Raw genomic sequence first — 18,827 nt, forward strand, 5'->3', positions numbered from 1 at the left:
CGAGAGCCCCGCCGGAGGGGGTACGGCAGGGGCAGAGGCCGGTGCTCGGGAGGCCAATGAGCATGCGGGGGCGGGGCCTCGGGAGGGAGGGGGCGGGGCGAGAGGCGCCGTCGAGGGGGCGCGGTGCAGCGACCCTCGGCCGGGATGGCGGTGGCTACGGCGGTGGCGCGCGGTGCCTGGGGCGGGCGGCGGCGGGTGGCGCTGAGGGTGAGGCCCCGGCCCCAGCTCCGGCTCCGGGTCGGCGTGGCAGGAGGGGACAGGGGAGGGGAAAGGAGCGGTCGGGCGGCTTGGGGGGGTCCCGGCTCACCTGGCCCAGTAGGTGAGGCGGTCCCGAGGGGGAAGCCGCCTATGGCAGGGGATAGGTGATTTGACGGACTCGTGCGGAGGGCGGGGGGTCTGAGACGGTGAGGAGCTCTGAGGAACCGGGCTGCTCTGTGCTTCCCCTCTCGTCCAGCTGCCGCGGAGACCCGGTGCCCCCTGGATCACCTCAGCCGCTGCCTCTTTCTCCTCGACTTCGGTGGTGAGTGTCCGTCCCGCGGAGCGGAGCCGGAGGGTGGGGGAGGCTGCGGGGCCGTGGGGAGTCTTCCTTCGTGAGGTAGTGTGGGGCAGCCCAGCCCAGCTCCCTTCTCTGAGGCTCCCAGTGGGTGTGTCTGGAGCAAACATTGGGGGCTGCCCGTGCACCGGGCACGGAGGGTCCCGCGCTCAGCAGGAGCGGGGGAAACAGTTAAATGCCAGATTAGTTTGGCTCCGGAGCTGAGAAGCGCCGTCTCGGGCCGCTCCCGCCGCGGGTCCCGGGGTAGCCGTCCAGGGAATCATCCCGCGTTACTCCATGTAGCGATCGAGCCCTGCCTGGCCCAGCGGGTATACCCCTAAGGACGATATGTTAGCTCAATGTTTTCTCCATGTTCCTTAAAAAGCACGCCGGGTTTTTTTTCTGAATTTTAGATTTCTTTTACTATGTGTAATATTCCTACAATAAGATCGGCAAAAATTAATGTAGACTATATGACTAATGATAATATGTGAAAAAGGTGGTATTGAGCTGCGGATGGGTGTCATATCATCTGTTTGTGGCAGAGAGAGAATCTGGTTTTGTTTGGGCAGTATTGAAGAACTTTAACTGTTATAGTGCCATTATTCTTCCAGTATTCATGGCTGTACACTCTCTAGGCTCTGAACAGCTAAATCATAATTCTCCAAAACGTTTGCTTTGCTGCAGTCCTTGTAGTAAGCACAGCAGTCTCATTCTGTACAGGAAAAAGGTGGTGATCTTGAGGAAATAGTGTGATCGCTCTTAATTCAGCATTTTCTGGCTCACTTAAAATATTTTTTGTTGTATGTGCGATTTTCTAGATGCCCCTTTGAAGCAATTTGAAAACAAATTTATCCTTAAATTCCACTGCACTGAAGCCCACATGGGTCACAAATTACTGGAGCTTGTAGGTGCACTGAAGAGACCTATTCTGACAGTCAGGAAACTCAGTCAAGGGACTCAGATTTCCTGCGCTTCCTTCCAGGTTCTAGACGGGTTGTGTTTTCATAGGCACAGACTTCTGCCTCTCTTTCTCAAGTGTAATTCCAGCTACATAATCATCCGCAACTTTTTATTCTTGATTCACTCCTGGTTTTACATCCTAATTCACTAGGTCTTGCTTATCTGTTAACAGCCTTACTTTGTACTTCTCATTCTAGCTTTCTCTGCTTGTCCAGCTCTCATTGCTGTTCACTTTTTTCATTCTCCTCCACTTTTCACTATCATTGTTTGTCCAGTCAACACCGTTTATATTCCTGATTCTTTCTCTGATCTTCTTCCCTTCATTACACCTTGGACAGCATCCTAATCCTCATCTCCCTCTCATAATTCCACATCCTGATTTCTTCACAGAGTTTCTTGATATGTTTGGGTTTATATCCCAGTTCTGTTGATCTGTCCCATTTTTATTCTTCATGCAGCATTGCTCTCTTCATGCAGCAGATCTCTTTCCCCTTCCTCTTATCCATTCTCCCCAAGCCAGTGTTCTGTGTCATGATTAACTGATTCTTGCTTTCTCCTCGTTCTCTCCTTACCTCCAAATATCAACTCCTAGATTCTGGTTTCTTCATTTATACAGTCCCAATCTGTTTTCCTGCATGATACGGTTCTGTTGCCTATCCAGTGCTAGTTATAGCTTCTACCTCTGCTTTTCCTTCTGTTCTACATTTACCAGAACTCCTTCTTCCAAACTTTCATCTTTTCTGCATCTGAGTTGGAAAGTTCTGTTTTCTGTGCTGCCTGCCTGAAGAGTCAGTGTGAAATCTGCGGATGCAGGTTTCTTGCTCTCAGTTGCAGGACCAAGTGGGGAGCAGGGGAAGTCCTATTTTATGCCTGTAGCTATTAGCTGGAGAGATGAACCTACTTAGTGGCTGGATAGAAAGGAAACACATAGGACAGTGTGCACTGGGTACATGGAATTCTAATGAGGTTTCTTCTGACCACTTATTGCAGTTTTTTTCTGTTGTCTTAGTAAATAGGTAATTAAGTAGATTGAAATAGTTCTGAACATAAGCACAGCAATATATTTTTTTCTATAACTTTTTATGGAGAGAATTTTGGCCATTTTGGTGTGAAGTGAGGAAAAAAATGGGGCAGAGAACATGAAAAATTTCAGCCTAAGCAGTTAGCTGAGTCTTGCTGTAAATACTGCATCTAGACTCTCTTGCAGGTAGTATAGTGGTAAATGATGAAGGCACACTGGTGTTTAGGCACCTTGAGATGAAGAACACTTACTGTCCAGTGTTTTGTCCCCCACAGCCAACAACCAAACTCTTCATTGATGGGAAGTTTGTTGAGTCCAAAACTACTGAATGGATTGATATCCATAACCCGGTAAGTTAAATGGTCTCAGCTTATATATTAGTGATCACTGTGCAGCAAGGGTCTGTGCCTCTGTTCAAGCATTTGGCAAAAGGGGAAAGTACATACATTTTGTGAGAAAGGTTTATACTTGGAGCTTAAGATGTATTTTACACTGTGTAATTGCTTCTTAATTTCCATTTCACATGAAATGTCAGTCTTATGAAAGTGATGACCTCCTTTATCTCCCCTGTGTAGTAAACCCCTGATCTCTGGAAAGCAAGCTTAAACTCCACCTATGGTTTTTTTGCTCATAGACAGGCTCTGTGATCAGTATGTCAAATTTCTGAAGGGTTTCTTTCACCCTGTATGTGAAATCAACCAGGTGTGATTTGGTGCCAGCTGAGTCCTGATAGAGACTGATTTCACTCTCAGACCAAGATAAAAAATGTTGACAGCTGAAGCTCCTCTCCTTTCAGAGAGTTTCTAACTGTGAGACACAATGATCACAGTGAAGTTATAGGTTAGATGCTATGCAGTGCAAAATAATCTTAGACTAGTAGCACTTGTACTTGTCATAGTCCTCCACCATAGACAAATAAGGTTGCACTCATAACTCCTACCCTTCTGACCCCCCCCAGTAAGCACTTAGTGATTTCTAAAGCTTTTCTCTGTAAAGCCCTTTTTGATTTGCTGTGTGGAGATCAGAGCAGTGAGCTGTGTTTATGAAGCTCATTTGGTCTATATGTGGCAACCACTGTTCTTGTTTAATTTTCTTTCATTTTGAGTACTTTCTCTCTTAGTGATGTCCCTGGTTTTTTTTGTCATGTCAAAGCAGACTTAATTTTTAAGAGTGCATTACAAGGAAGTTAAACTGGCAAAGACAAGCTTTTAAAGTTAAAATACTGTAGAACTAAGGTTGCTGGTAAAAATCTTACTATGGCCTAATGGTCTAGGTAAACTAACATCAGTGCCAGTGCACAGCCAGATACTGCTTTTTCATAAGGAGCTTTACCTTTTTTAATGTGCAAGAGGGACAGCAGATGAGCCAAAATGATGCAGAAGGAAAAGACCACAGTCCACAGAAGTCTACACTTACTGGAAGTTTTCAAATAGAGAAGTCACTTCAACTCCCAACTTGAAAATCAGCATTGCATTTGCAGCTTTCTGGGTGCCAAATTGGAGATGTGTAGAGTGCAGGTTTTCAAAACTCTCCTGATTGTAGCCCAGGCCTTTTGTGTACACCAAGGAAGGAGTCTCTTTTGTGCTCTCCCCTCAGATCCTTTTAGAACAAGGAAGTTACGTGTGTGGTGTGAAAGGACTGTTGGCAAGAACAGGTGGAAAAATTGAGTTTTGCTGCAGTTTGATTTTTCCTTCAGGCCACAAATGAAGTGGTTAGCCGTGTACCAAAAGCCACAGCCAGTGAAATGGAGGCAGCTGTGGCTTCTTGCAAAAAGGCATTTTGGACCTGGTCAGAAACTTCTGTTTTGAGTCGCCAGCAGATCTTCTTGCGTTATCAACAACTCATCAAGGACAATCTGGTGAGACAGCATGGCTTTGTGTGATGGCTGTTGCTGAATGTGTTGCAGTTGACTTTAGGAATTGGGAGACTTGGGGTTTACATAGTTCTTGATGAGGCATTGTTGCTACAATCAAGAAGCCAACTGAGACACTGGCATTGAGAGGTGTAGCAAAGCACTCTCCATCAAATGGGGACAGAGAGGCAGTGCTTCTTAGGGAGTATTATTCTGCATTCCTCCCTTTACCAGAAGACCACAAGAGGAATGAACTTTCAGCCTTGATGGAGAGTGTGCCAGCTGGTAAAGAAGTGGGAGAAATATGTTACTATGTCTTTGGGTTTCCCTGATTACTTTTCCAGTGTGTCTGTGGTGTGACATCTGAAAGCTGTGCAGTACAGGCCAACCCACTTTTTTCTTTTTTTTTGTGCACGTGCGTGGTTTACTGGCTTCTTGTCTATAAAGAGCAAATCAGTCAGTGTGGCTCTTCCAAGTTCTCCTCAGTCTGTTAATTGTGATTTTCCGCTCTCTTAAATTGTCTTATCCCTGCACCCTATTTCATGGGTAGGCACTTTTCTAACATTCATAAACTTTCTGGTTTCCATTTTCAGAAAGAAATATCAAAACTCATCACCTTTGAGCAAGGGAAGACCCTGGCTGATGCTGAGGGAGATGTGTTCCGAGGCCTCCGTAAGCTGCTGGCTGCTCCTGTTAAAAAAGGGGCTTTGAGAACCCTTTTGAGGGAAGGAGGTCTTCTGAGCAACTCATTGCTCTGGGGTTCTGTACATGTAGCTCCCTTCATAGCCTCCTACTGAAAGAAAAGGGGCAATTGTAACTCTAACCTGAAAAGTTCCCTCAGAGTTTCCTGAAATCACTTCCAAGTTATTAGTTCCTTCCTTTTCATAGGAGTGACTACAGATTGCTCTGAAGGGGTAAAAACTTCTTGCTTGTACTCAGATGACTAAGGTTTCTTGGCAGATGGTACAGAAATACTGTACCTGTGCTGCATTTACAGGGGCTGTGTGTCTTTGTTCCTATCACTTGGGCATATAATGCACTTGAGAGATAATCCATTTACAGTGAGCTCACAGTGCTTGCAGAGCAAAGGGATTTTCTGGAGCACAATGAGTTTTAAGTTGTAGGAAGGAGGCTGGGAAGCAAACTTGGATCAAGGCAGTGGTAAGAAGGGAGTTTGGGGACTAATGGGTAACAGATCATCTAGTGGCATATTGCCCTTTCTGCTGCAGAGGTGGTTGAACATGCTTGCAGTGTGACATCCCTCATACTGGGAGAGACCATGCCCTCCATCACTAAAGACATGGACACTTATACCTACCGCCTTCCTCTGGGTGTGTGTGCTGGAATCGCACCATTCAATTTCCCAGCCATGATTCCTCTTTGGATGTTCCCTATGGCCATGGTTTGTGGAAACACCTTCTTGATGAAACCATCTGAGCGTGTGCCAGGAGCACTCATGTTCCTTGCCAAGCTGTTTCAGGATGCTGGTGCCCCCGATGGGACCCTGAATATCATCCATGGACAACATGAAGGTAATAATAGCCCTTCTTGGGAGATGGCTGGAGTGTGTAAGTGTTGTGGTGTGTGATCAATGGAGGTACCATTTGGAGACCTTGATACTGAAGTTGTTAGACAGGTTTGAACAAATGCTTCAGGGGGGTGACTAGGAGATTCTCTGCCATCTTGTACCAGTTCTTCAGGAGATACGTAGAGTGGACAAAATTTTGGGAGCTGGGATCAGAGTTCCCAAAGGATGTTAAGTGCTCAATGGTATTTAGCAACCTAAGTTCCAACTGAAATATATAGATAAATCATCTGTTTTCACAAGGAAGCCTAACCTAGAATTTAATGCCTCACTAAATATGCAGTGGATGCCAGTATTCTTGCCTCCTAAGATGGTATTTTTGACAGCACACAAATAGCTTCAGAACCATGAGGGTACAAACAGACAACAATTACTTTGCTTTGGCATCACTCAGGCACCTTGAGAGATGCTCAAAACATGAAGAGATGGTGGAGAACCAAGTGTATGAGGACAGGGGCAGGAGTACACATGCTGAGAAATTAATGGAAGGAGGCATTAAACAGGCAGTGGGGGGAACGCAGGTGTAAGAAATATGGAATTTTGAGAAGAAAGATACATAGATTTAGCACTGAGGGGATGGGAACGGAGGGAAGCATTTGTGCACCACAGCTATAATGTATTATTTCCTATTTGAAGCTGTGAATTTCATTTGTGACCATCCGGATATCAGAGCAATCAGCTTTGTGGGATCTAACCAAGCTGGCGAGTACATCTATGAGAGAGGATCCCGGAATGGCAAGAGAGTCCAGGCCAATATGGTAATGCCTCTGAACAGAGCACACTTCAGCATGTAGACTACCTCTGTCTCCTGTGAATGTTAAGAAAGACCATGCCACTCAGCCACAGGAGCTGACTTTGATACTCGTAGTTAGTTAAGTGATGAGGCTGCCCTTCTTGCCAGCCTGTTGGTAGCAGAGACATAGCTACTATATGAGGATACTGCCACAGAGCTAGAGAAGTGGGCTGGGGTGATTAATAATGGGAGACTGTGGATGTGTTATATTTCAGGGAGCCAAGAACCATGGTGTGGTGATGCCTGATGCCAACAAAGAGAACACCTTGAACCAGCTGGTTGGAGCTGCTTTTGGAGCAGCTGGCCAACGCTGCATGGCCCTGTCTACAGCAATTCTAGTGGGAGAAGCTCAGAAATGGCTGCCAGAGCTTGTGGATAGAGCCAAAAATCTACGTGTAAATGCAGGTACAGACTGTGATAATTTATGAGGTACTTCACTTTTGTACAACTGTAGGTTTTTAGGTCAGTTGCAATGTGCCTCTTGAAGCTATTTGCACTATAAATTTAATGTGTAGAGGTAGGAGCTAGCAGATTGTCTGGATTGGGAAACACAGCCCTAGACTCAGGAGTTAGGAATATGTAGGAAGGCTTGGCAGTATGACTCTGATGCAAGGTTACAGGATAGGTCTTGTTTCAACTAGAGCTTTGAGGTTATGGTTAACTCAAACCTACCATTTATATTTATATATATATTTATATATATATATATATATATATATATATATATATATATACTTGGGAGATCCTTCTCATTTTTAGTAAGCATGCAATAAAAAGGAAAAATAGAAACAAGTACTTTGGAAAAACTAGGCTTGTTAATACTAGGATAATGATCTTTTGTTTATGTTCAATAAAGTCCTGCAAAACAGAAAAGTTTCCATTCTGAGAAGAATCCATTGTTGAATTTTGGCTTCCCAGTGATCTAAAATTATGCTTCTGCTACTTATTGACTGTGAGAGTTGCAGGATATTACTGTTCTTCATTAATGTCTCCAATCTTTGTTATGTGTCTCAGAAACATCATGAATTTCACATTTTTCCTGCCGGTGTGGTTAGCTCCTTGATGCCTGTGAAGACGAAGCTGTCAGGATTAAAAACTTGGCATCTCTGCCTCTTCACAGGAGACCAGCCTGGAGCAGACCTAGGGCCTCTAATCAGTCCCCAGGCTAAGGAGCGGGTTTGCCATCTGATTGAGAAAGGAGTACAGGAAGGTGCCAGCCTTCTTCTGGATGGACGTAATGTCAAAGTGAAGGGTTATGAAAACGGCAATTTTGTTGGGCCAACGATCCTTGCCAAAGTCAAGGTAAGATGACCAAAACAAGTGCTTGATAGTATATATTGCAGGAACAACTGAAAAAATGGGTTACTCAAATCAGTCAGTGTCAATAATCACCACATAGAGAGCCCCTAAACAGCTCAGCCTTCACTTGCACAATTCCAATGAAGTACTCATTGTCATACTGTTGTGGAGGTGATAGAAGAATTTGGAACATACTCTGAATGCGGTTAATAATCTTAAATTGAATGGATTGCAGACAACTAAAACGAGATATGGGCAGTTTATACCATGTTAAACCAACTGTCCATGGAGCATAGTGTACTATCTGTAGTAGTGGCTAGCACCTGATTCCTGAGGAGGAGTATGAACAGCCAAACCTGCCGTTTTCCTTCCTCTGTTATACATTCCTGCAGTTTGCAATTTAAGGACTTAAAGAAGCAAAATTTAAATACTTGGAAAAGCTTCATGAGAATAATATAATGTACAAAAACCTCCTGGTTGACGAATATATCCATAATTTTATTGAGTGAGCCTCTCAATATAATGCATGTTGTGCAAGAGATGGACACTACTGTGGGCAAATATTCTTTACTAGGTACATCTACGTGAGTTTTTATACCTAAATTCATTCTCTTGTGTTCATGCAATTAGCTGGTATGGTTCCTTGATATTTAAGTAATCAGTTCTTCATAGGCCTTTTGGTGAGTGATTCCATGAGATCAAACCAATTTTAATAATTCTGCTATTGTACTTTATTAATTTTATGCTGTTATTAATTTTATGCTATTATATAACTCAGGCTTTTAGTATAGCTCAGCATTTTCTTGTCTCGTTTTCATTAAACATCTTAAAATGCTTCACTTTCTTGTGGTGTGTCATAAATACTGTTAGGTATTTGAAGCAAATATTTCACTGTAGTTTTATGATTCCTAGTTTTCTTACAGAGTAGTTAATAACTTAGTAAGCTATGTAAAACTTAAACTTGTCAAGTGAATGTTTTGTAGTTAGCTGTACTAGCTATTAGTGATTAAAGTACTCTCTAGCTGGCGGTTTTGTATGTATCAGATGTGCTAATTATCAGACATAAATCCTGGACACTGAGTTGGACAGCAGGTTCTAATCACTTTGTCAACAAAAACTGAAGTAAACTATCCTGAATTAATAGGATTAACTGAATTAAACTATCCCAGTCTCAATCAGCCTTGGTCAAAGTAGACCTGTAAGTGAGGTTAGGCAGGTGGTGAAAGCAGAAAGAGCTCTTGAGGTGAGAAGCAGTACCCTTTTTAGTGGACTATATAGATGCCAGGGCATGGGAAACAGTGAAAAGCCAAGGAGTGAAGGATGGCCTTTGGCAATGCAGTATGATGGGTGATCCAAGGAATGCCCCGAGCATTAGCAGTATGCATATTTATTTTATCCAATCTACTGGGATATTTATATTTTACCCTGTTTATTATATTCTATATGCAAGCTGCTTTTTCTGCTGTTTGTCTTGGCAGCCAAACATGACTTGCTACAAGGAAGAAATCTTTGGACCTGTCTTAGTGGTTCTGGAAGCAGATACTTTGGATGATGCCATTGAGATGGTAAACAGCAACCCTTATGGAAATGGAACTGCAATCTTTACCACCAATGGAGCCACAGCTCGGAAATACTCTCACTTAGTAGATGTAGGGCAGGTATGTTCAAGCTAAAATTGTTGCTGTTAGTACTCACCATTTACCATGGGTAGCCATCCAGCTGTAGTGACTGATCAGAGACTACTCAGCCAACAGTACTCAGCCTCAGATTTAAGGAAACAAAATGTGGTAGCTTTCAGAGAGTGCTCTGCAGTCTGTTCCTTCTTGTGATTAATATGGTGGCTTTCCTTTTTTATAGGTGGGTGTCAATGTTCCAATCCCAGTACCTCTGCCCATGTTCTCTTTCACTGGTTCCCGTGCTTCTTTCAGAGGTGATGCCAATTTCTATGGCAAGCAGGTAACTTGCTGATTTGGAGTGCGCTATTGGGTTGAACTTTGATAAATCACATTACAAATGGCAATGGCAAGATGGTTGTCAGAACTTATTAGTAAGGAGACTTTGAAGCCCTCTCAACCAGGAAACTGAAGTGCAGACAGTGATCACAACCACCATAACGCATGTTACAGTAGCCAATTCTATCAAGCCTTTTTTTAGGAGTTTGAGAAGGGAGCAAGAGCTAAGTAGCAAACTTTCTCACAGAATCAGAATCTTTAGGGAACTGGTAAAAAGAATAGGCTGACAGGAATTGTCCCCAATCACCTTTTTGTAGAAAAACCAAAAGCTGTTTGATACACCACTAAAACAGACCTGAAGAATTCATAAGGCCAAATATCTGCTTCACGTGTCTCTACTTTCCTCCAGGGAGTGTACTTCTACACGCAGCTGAAAACTATCATTTCACAATGGAAAGAGGAAGATGCCACTGTGACCAAGCCTGCTGTGGTTATGCCAACTATGGGAAACTAAATCAGCCTTTGCAGATGGTGCTCCTGGTGCCCTTCTTCTATGCTGCTCTTCCCAGCTTTGTCCCAGTTATCATCATTTTCTTAGGAATGAATAGAAAGCTCTGTTTTCTTGAGGACCTCTGTTTCTGAGCAGATCAGGCAGGCTCATGTAATGCACAGTCTGGGTTTTCTGTTGCTGTCGGTGTCTTTCAGCTAGCAGAATGCAACTTTTTATCTACAACCTACTGCAGACAAAACCGCTATAAAACTGAAAAGGCAGACAGTAAGATAGGTCTTGATTTGCGTTTTTCCAGACCCTCTGAACTTGAACATTCCTCTGGTTTTCACTTCAGTTTCTTTAGCCTTAGTGACTCACTCTTGGTTACATCTTGTAGCAATTTTCTTTCAGCTCTTTATCTTGCATGTTAAGATTTTGAGTTCACCTCAAATCAGAGTACTCATTTTGAATTATGTATCTGGGATTCCTTGGGTGTCCCATACAAGTGACTTTACGTACAATGAGGACAGCAAGTTTGGGAGTTGAAAATGTCAGTCTCCAGAACACTTGGGAAATAGCTTTCTAAGGATTTCTCAGGAAAGCATATTTGATTGCTTGTCTGAGGATGGAAGAAAATCCTGTGTGTTACAGTGACCTTCAATGTGCCTCTGACAGCTTGAAAACTTCTCTTCCTGTTGTGCATGTGGCTTGTATTCTCCAGCTTGCTGTCAGTTCCATTATACCTGGAAGTTGTTCAGTGCCTTTTTCACTGTGCTAACAGATATGTGCCTACAGATCCTGTGACAGAATTAAACTGTGGAAGCAGAAGTGTAAGAATGTGTATGTATCTTCATGTCACATCATGTGGGTCTGGGTGGACAGTAAGTAGACAGGTCAGTAGCAAGAAAGAACTCTTTTTAATCACGAACCTCTTCTGTTGGTTTCATTTCCTGACTGTAGCTTTATTTCTTGTGTTGAGTGGTTGACTGTCACATTTGCTCAAATACAGTAATGTTCTCCATGGAATGCAGGTCCCATTACTGGAGATGGGTAAGACTTGGCATACGCCGTTTTTAAGAATCTGTGCATTTGGAGCTGGAGAGTTTATATTTTTATTCCTGGTTCCTGGAAGATGATGCAGCCATGAGGGATCTGCAAGGAACTCATTCAAGCACCCATGTAAAATAATATTATTCTAATGACTGTAACCATTACTTGTTCTAATTAAACAACCTGAATGTGAACACTGTGTATCCTGCCTTCTGGTGAAGATGCCTAGTAACAGTTACGTATTAGTGCAATTGCTGTGCACTCACTAATGTTTGTATCTTGTTTTTTCCTCTGATATACTGTAGAGGAAAATCCTACCTTGAGTCTGATTACAAATTAAAAACATGCTAATAAATTTATGTAGAATATGACTCTTCCTTGGTAAGACATTATCTAGGTGTGATGCTGACTTTATTCCCCTCTTTGCAGAGGCTGGTCTGTGACTCCTGTTATGGATACATTCTCTTTCTACAGTATTTCAAGAACCTCTGGACCAATTTCCTCATAGAGCATTTGAAATAATGCCTTGTTTCTGTTTCCACATACACATATTTGATCACACTCTTAAGCTTCATGTAAATTACTTTATTGCAAACTGAAACTAGATCTTCATCAAATTATAGCAACTCATATATAGAGAGATCTAACCACTAGTCCAAATCCTAGTGCTTAGTACAGGGTGATCTGAGCTTCTGGCTTGGAGAGAATAAAATCTTTAAGAAGGAGGAAAATACCTATATTTCAGGTGGATTTCAAACACATAGTCAAAACAGTGGTGCAGCAGACAGGATTTAGAATTTGCAGCTTTGTTCACAAGATAACTTCCAAAATGAAAAGTGCAGATGAGTCAATAATTGCTGTGGCTGCTGGTCATGGTGTCAACAACTGAATATTCAGGATTATTGCACAGGGTGATGATGAAGAATCTGGTAATTCAGCCTGATGTGTAATGAATATTAGGTTGGGAGAATTATTTTCTGTGCTGCAAAGGTGAAATACTCTAGGTAAATCACAATTAAGACACAGGCATTCACTCAAACACCTGGGAAAAGAGTACTAGTTAGCAGGCTCTATACTATTGTCTACAGTCATTCACTTTCAAAACACCCTTATTTTCTTCCTAATCTGTATTGCTATTCTGACTTTTATGTCATCCTATTAAAACCTATTACACCTTTCCTTTAGAAATTCTAAAATCCAGTTTCTCCTGGAGCAAAAGCAGTCTTTATTATCAAAGTTTACCTGTTCCCTGAAGCATTGCAGGAGGATCTCTGCACTTTCTCTGGACCTGTTTGAGGTACCTCTATAATCTTTTAATTTGTGTAAGTATGTTTTCTGATTATCTGCATTTCCAACAGTATTTTTTTAAACAGCTGGGTTTGAATAATTGTATTAAACATACAGATCTTGCATCTGCCTTTTTTAGTTGATGAAATGCCTTTTTCGATGAACCTGCAGATGCTGACTGATGATGACATACCTGCCTTGTCTCACTATTACTGCTTTTTGCCCACCTGTTTATTCTCCTTTTTATTTCAACATTCACTATAAAAAATAACCTAAAGAATGTATCTATATTATACTAAAGTATATTCCAGGTATAAAGTATCTTATAATAAATTTCTTTAGACTCCATTAAAATACAACCCTGTATAGTCAACCCTTTGTCTCCTACGAACAACTGGTTCTTGCCTAGAAGGCACTACAGTCGAGATTTTCAAAGTTATTTAATAGTATTACATCCAAAAATTATGTTAAAATAGTTTAACCACCTTTCAGAATTGGGCTCTGTGACATGCACTTCTGCATTTTTTTAACCTGTCTTTGCAAAAAAGGCTACAACTCACTTCCACTCTTGCTTCTGGAGGTGGCGGTCTGCCTCTCCAAAGAGATGTCCCATCTTTCCATGCACATCCCTCTAGGGCTTCTGCTCATGAACAGTTAGCTGCTCATTTGATGTCTGAATATCACATTCTGTTTTCTGTGCTTGACTACGCCACATCTGACATGATGGCATGCCAGAACTCCTCCCTGCTTACTCCTCCAGATAAGTTAATATTGCTTGCCTTATAATTAGCTATATAGTTGTACCTGAGTCTGTATTGGAAAACCAGTCATATGAATCTTCATCCTGGTATATTCAAAGCAATGCTATGCTGAACCCCCACATCAGCTTAATAGATTTTGCCTTTTAATCAAAACTCACTGTGTTAGCTGAGAATGTGTCTTTTTGTATGATCATGGCATTTCACAAGAGAACCCTCCAAAAATAATAAAGCTGCTTTTCAGTAAGAAGAGGATTTAAAGAGGCAAAGACCTTTTCTTTCATGACAGCTGAGTCTAAATGCCTGCTGCTAAAAGATAAGTATGACCAGAAAGTTCAAACTAAATAAAAAATTCCTTTTCTTGTCACACAAACATTCATGTGTATATAGGTACACTAATATATATATTCAGACAAACTGAAGTACTCTAAAGTGGAAAGAATGACAGAGAGACAATAGCATCCATTTATATAAAACCAGGACTGAGGTGATGTGGTATAATTTAGTATCTTACCCAGTTTTGCTTTCTTCTTTAGTATCAGCAGCAGCTGGAGCTGAAGTAGCCAAAACTCTGGTGTACTGCCTGTGGGGAAGACACAAGAGCAAAGTAATTCTCATCAAATGGTAATTTATACTCAGACAGGTTTATAATCCCACACCAAACTTGTTTTCCAAAACAAACAGCAAGCAAGAAATGCTAGGGCACCTGAGCTATTGCAGTACACTCTCCAAACCCAGCACCGTGAATCAAACATGAGTTCAGTTCACTATAGAATTCCATATTTTCTGGCAAAATCATTACAATTAAAAGGGAACGAGGCAAAATAAACAAAAGAGTGGGGTTTAATAGAAAAAAAATGTTTAATCATAAATTAACTTAAAATGTAGTGTCCATTCAGTTTCTCAAGCTTTCATACTCTACAGCTTTGTGAGTGCTTGTATGTTGGCAAGTACTCGGAGGAGGAGTAAAATCCATGCATAAATTGGAACCTTAAGAGTGTTTAATTACATGTTTCTTGCTTCCATTGTAATGACCTTAAAATTTGAGAAAGCTTCATTAATGTAACTTTTACAAATAAAATTTAACTTCATTTTTTAAAAACTAAATGAACTCTTCTAACACAGAGAAGCTGATATTGTACCCTAAGCATTAGGTCTCCCCAAATGACATTAAAAATCATAGCATTTTAGATTTTTATTTGGGCCCTGTTATGCCTCAGTTCACAGCTTATATTTAATGCTGTTTGAACTTTGTATTTCCAGTGTAAGCCATACTTTAGGGATCTCTAATGTCATACCCTGAAGTTTCTTATGCAGACAGCAATGAGCTATAGAATAAATACACCTTTACTACTCTGGTTGAGGGTATTTGTACTTATTTATACTGCACAGGTCGCTTTACAACCTATTAAAAGGAAATATATATGGAGGAGTGCTAGTGTCACAATATACATTATGTACTTGTTTAGTAAAGATGGACAGGGTTTCATTAATGTCTGAACAAAATTAATCCCACTGCAGCAAGCAAAGTTAATTCTCCTCACTTCTCTTTTACTCAGCACTACCAAAATTAGCTTCCACTTGCTTTTCTTTTGCTATTACACACAAAGATCTAACAGTGTTGTCTGGTGCATGTCCAAAATTAGTGTATGGTATACCAACTTTTTTAAAAGGTTAAATCGCCTTTTTCAAAAAGTTAGATGTGTCTCACATCACACCTCAGAGTTAACTAGATTCTTATGCTAGATTCAGAGTTTCTTGGAATCCCCGACCTGGAGATACCAGCCCAGCTCCTCTAAGAGAGAAAGATGAGCAGTCACCTACTCAAGAAACAGAATATTACCATGGATTTGTGCCATTCATTTTGGCAAAAAGCAATCACAGAACATGTTCTTTTTGTTCTCACATCAACTCACTGATACCCCTTTTTCAAACTGCCTTTTTTTCCCTGAAAAACACAGAAATACCAACATACTAGAAGAAAATTTCAAATGGATTCTGTATGTATGAAACAGGTTTTAAATTCTAGCTCTGCATTGCTCTTGTTCAGCTACTTATAGCATGTAAATTCAAAAAATAAATCTGACCACACAGTGCTGTGACTTCTAAATCTATGGTTATTGAAACTAAGTGAAACAAAACCAAGGATTTCTGTTACACAAGTAGTAGTTATAAATAGGATCATAGAATAGTTAGGGTTGGAAAGGACCTTAAGATCATCTAGTTCCAGCCCCCCTGCCATGGGCAGGGACACCTCACACTAAACCATGTCACACAAGGCTCTGTCCAACCTGGATTTGAACACTGCCGGGGATGAAGCATTCACAACTTCCCTGGTGTTGTGGTTTACACCCAGTCAGCCACACAGTCTCTCTCTTGCCACCACTCCGTACCCCCCTGCCCCCTTCTTGCCCTCCCCCTGCTCCCAGAGGAGAATCAAAAGAATGCAACTCCCATGGGTTGAGATAAGAACAGTCCAGTAACTAAGTTATAACACAAATGACTACTGCTACCACCAATAATGATAATGATAAAGGATATAACAAGGGAAGAGAATACAATGCCACCTGCCAACGATAATACCCAGCCTGACCAAGCACCAACCAATACTTAGTCCAGCTCCGCAGTCCACTAGCCCTTCCAGGTAACTCTCAATTACATCCTGGGCATGACATGCCGTGGTATGGAATACCTCTTTGGCTAGTTTGGGTCAGGTGTCCTGTCTCTGCTTCCTCCCAGCTTCCCCTCCTCCCTGGCAGAGCATGAGACACACAAAGTCCTTGGTCAGCCTAAACATTTGAGTGGTAACTAAAAACATCGGTGTTATCAGCGCTGTTCCCAGGCTGAAAGTCAAAAACACAGCACTGCACCAGCTACTAATGCATGTTTGTATGATTCAATGTTAGTCTGTAAAAAACCAAACAAACCTACTGCACTGAACCATTACAGAAGTGAGTTCTGGCTACAGAACTTGCATTTTATTAACCTAATGCTTTTCTTCACTCCCTGTAAGGAAAACAATGCAGTAGATTGGCCATATCCTCCACTCCCAATTTCTATACTGTCTTACAGACAGAAAAGTTACATTGCAAATGCATATTTATTACAAACTTGCATCTTCCATCTCTTTCTCTATAGCTGCTTGTCCCTTATAGACCTCCCTTATTAATTTCAGTTCTAATTTAATTTGCCCGATTTCTCTTACTTTTTTCTGACATTTCTCTCCCAGTTGTTTTTCTGTTAGGCATAATAGTCTGCCTGCAAATCAGAAATTAAGATAAACCAATCATCATCATACTGTAACATGAAACACAGAACATACAGAACTGAATGTCTGAAATTCTATGCTGTTTTAAAAAACTACAAAGAATCCATCATTAGAAGAAATGCTGCAAACTCAGCAGAAGCTACACTCCAGTGAAATAACAAGTATAGAAATTAAGTTTAAAGCAACATCCATAATGTAGTTGTATTGGGTTTGCATGGCAAGGTTTTGGTAGTGCTGGGATGGGGGTACTGCAAGAGACGCTTCTGTGAGAACCTGCCAGAAGCTTCCCAGGTGTCTAACAAAGTCAAAGCCAGCTCCAAGATGGTCCCACTACTGGTGAAAGCTGAGCCCATCAGCAATGGTGGTAGCACCTCTACGGTAATGTGTTTAAGAAGAGAGGGAAACAGCTGTTGCACAGCATTGGGAAGAGGGGAGTGAGAGTACATGAGAGAACCAACTCTGCAGATATCAAGATCAGTTCTGTATTTCTTATTTGAGACAGTACAACAATACAAGAGTGACAGAGCACTGGAACAGGTTGCCCAGGGCGGTTGTGGAGTCTCCTATGTTGGAGATATTCAAGGCCTGCCTGGACAAGCTCCTGTGTGATGTACTCTAGGTTACCTTGCTCTTGCAGGGGGGTTGGACTAGCTGATCTTTTGAGGTCCCTTCCAACCCTTGGGATTCTGTGATTAAGCTATGTGGACAGCGGGTTTTCTTCCTTTCTGTTTTGGATAGTGGTGCAGTGTTAGAGAAAGTTTAGAAATGGAGAACAAAAGACACAAAAAGAGGCAGCTGGAAAAAGGTCTGAGTACAATCTTCTGTACTGGAGAGTCTGAAAGAAAACAGTAGCATGTGAGCAAGGAAATGTTTCCTACCATTTGACCCCACCAATGTCCTGGGGATCAGAGCTTTGTGTCTTCTTTCATATATATATATACATATATATATGCATACACACACACACATATATATAAAGTTAAAATAATTCCAGTTTCCACTGTTTCTTTTTCTAACTAAAAAAGGGTTTTGCTTCGTACTTGGCTTTAGAAAAGTAGAAATGGGACTCAAGTGAAATAATCTCTGATAGAGGAAATGGAAGCTACAATGCAGGGCTTCTTTTTCTTCATTGTGTTCCGAGTGGAGTTTGGCTCTGTTTTCTCTAAAACCTTCTCCAGGCAGCTAAATCCATTGCCTTCCCCCTTAGCTTTCTCTTTTTTCAAGCTGGCAAACGCTTCAGCCTCTCCTTGTACACTACGTGCTGAAGCATCCGACCATCTCATTTCCCTTCCCCTGCGTTCGTTCCAGCATTTTGCTCTCTCCTCTGTACGGACGGGCAGCTAGACAGGACGCCGTGTTCCCGTGTTCGGGAGCAGGCGGGCACCAGAGGTGAGGCTTCCCCTCGCAGCCCAGTTCGCCATCAGCAGTCCCGCCGCCGGGGCGCGCTGCTGCTTCACGCTCCTCCACCTTCGGCTGCAGGAGCAGGTGTTTCGCTGCGCACCGGGAAGCTGTAGCTAGGGGAGATAGGAGGGGCCTGCCCGGCTGCACGCACACCTCCTCCGCCTTCTCCTGGCCCGGCTTCGTGAGGCACGCCATAGCGGCCGCTGCTTGCCTTCCCTAGTCCTGCCGCCGTCACAGCAGCTCCGCGTTGCTCCTGCTCAGCCGGAGGAGCTTCAGCGTACTCGGCCCGGGAGGCTTCGGTGGCCGCCGGCCTAGGCTCCCATAACGGCGCGTCCACCTGGACCCACTTTTTCTCAGCCACCTGAGCTGCCCGTCTAGCCTACCGGCAGGCTGCGAAAACAAGAACAGGAGCAGCCGCAACGGAGCGCAGACCACCCGCGGGCAGTGCTCCCTGCCGCCGCCGCGCCCCCAGGGCACCCGCCGCACCCCGGTGCCTCCTTTACCGGTAGCCTCGGGCCTGCCCCCAGCACCCTCCGCGGCCGAAGCGAGGAGCGCGCGTGGCGGCCCGTTCCCATG

General features: G+C 42.7%; 1 protein-coding gene and 1 long non-coding RNA gene across 3 annotated transcripts; one reads left to right on the forward strand and one right to left on the reverse strand.

The window, feature by feature from the left end:
- Positions 1-3: 3 nt before the first annotated feature.
- ALDH6A1 (aldehyde dehydrogenase 6 family member A1) lies at positions 4-11,908 on the forward strand. 2 transcript variants are annotated; one of them, XM_034062296.1, is made up of 12 exons: positions 4-20; positions 455-520; positions 2,792-2,866; positions 4,213-4,374; positions 4,962-5,040; positions 5,598-5,900; positions 6,590-6,711; positions 6,962-7,151; positions 7,867-8,048; positions 9,524-9,703; positions 9,903-10,001; positions 10,407-11,908. In XM_034062296.1, the coding sequence occupies exons 4-12, from the start codon at positions 4,261-4,263 to the stop codon at positions 10,509-10,511; spliced, it is 1,374 nt and encodes a 457-aa protein (XP_033918187.1). In that variant the 5' UTR covers positions 4-20; positions 455-520; positions 2,792-2,866; positions 4,213-4,260; the 3' UTR covers positions 10,512-11,908. The 2 variants fall into 2 exon arrangements, with proteins under 2 accessions (XP_033918187.1, XP_033918186.1); XM_034062295.1 differs by lacking the exon at positions 4-20 and adding an exon at positions 122-207.
- Positions 11,909-12,126: 218 nt separating this feature from the next.
- Positions 12,127-18,824, reverse strand: LOC117436130 (uncharacterized). Its single transcript, XR_004549589.1, has 3 exons — positions 18,755-18,824; positions 14,097-14,165; positions 12,127-12,519 (listed from the first exon to the last, which is right to left on the reverse strand). It is a non-coding gene; the product is annotated as an uncharacterized lncRNA (long non-coding RNA).
- Positions 18,825-18,827: the final 3 nt, after the last annotated feature.

Source organism: Melopsittacus undulatus, chromosome 4 (assembly GCF_012275295.1).
Source record: "Melopsittacus undulatus isolate bMelUnd1 chromosome 4, bMelUnd1.mat.Z, whole genome shotgun sequence".
Lineage (NCBI taxonomy): Eukaryota > Metazoa > Chordata > Aves > Psittaciformes > Psittaculidae > Melopsittacus > Melopsittacus undulatus.

Coding starts and splice junctions, on each gene's coding strand:
- ALDH6A1 (XM_034062295.1), top strand. CDS start 145: ATGGCGGTGGCTACGGCGGTGGCGCGCGGTGCCTGGGGCGGGCGGCGG. Junction 521..2,791: donor CTTTCTCCTCGACTTCGGTG/GTGAGTGTCCGT, acceptor TGTCCCCCACAG/CCAACAACCAAACTCTTCAT. Junction 5,041..5,597: donor AGATGTGTTCCGAGGCCTCC/GTAAGCTGCTGG, acceptor TTTCTGCTGCAG/AGGTGGTTGAACATGCTTGC.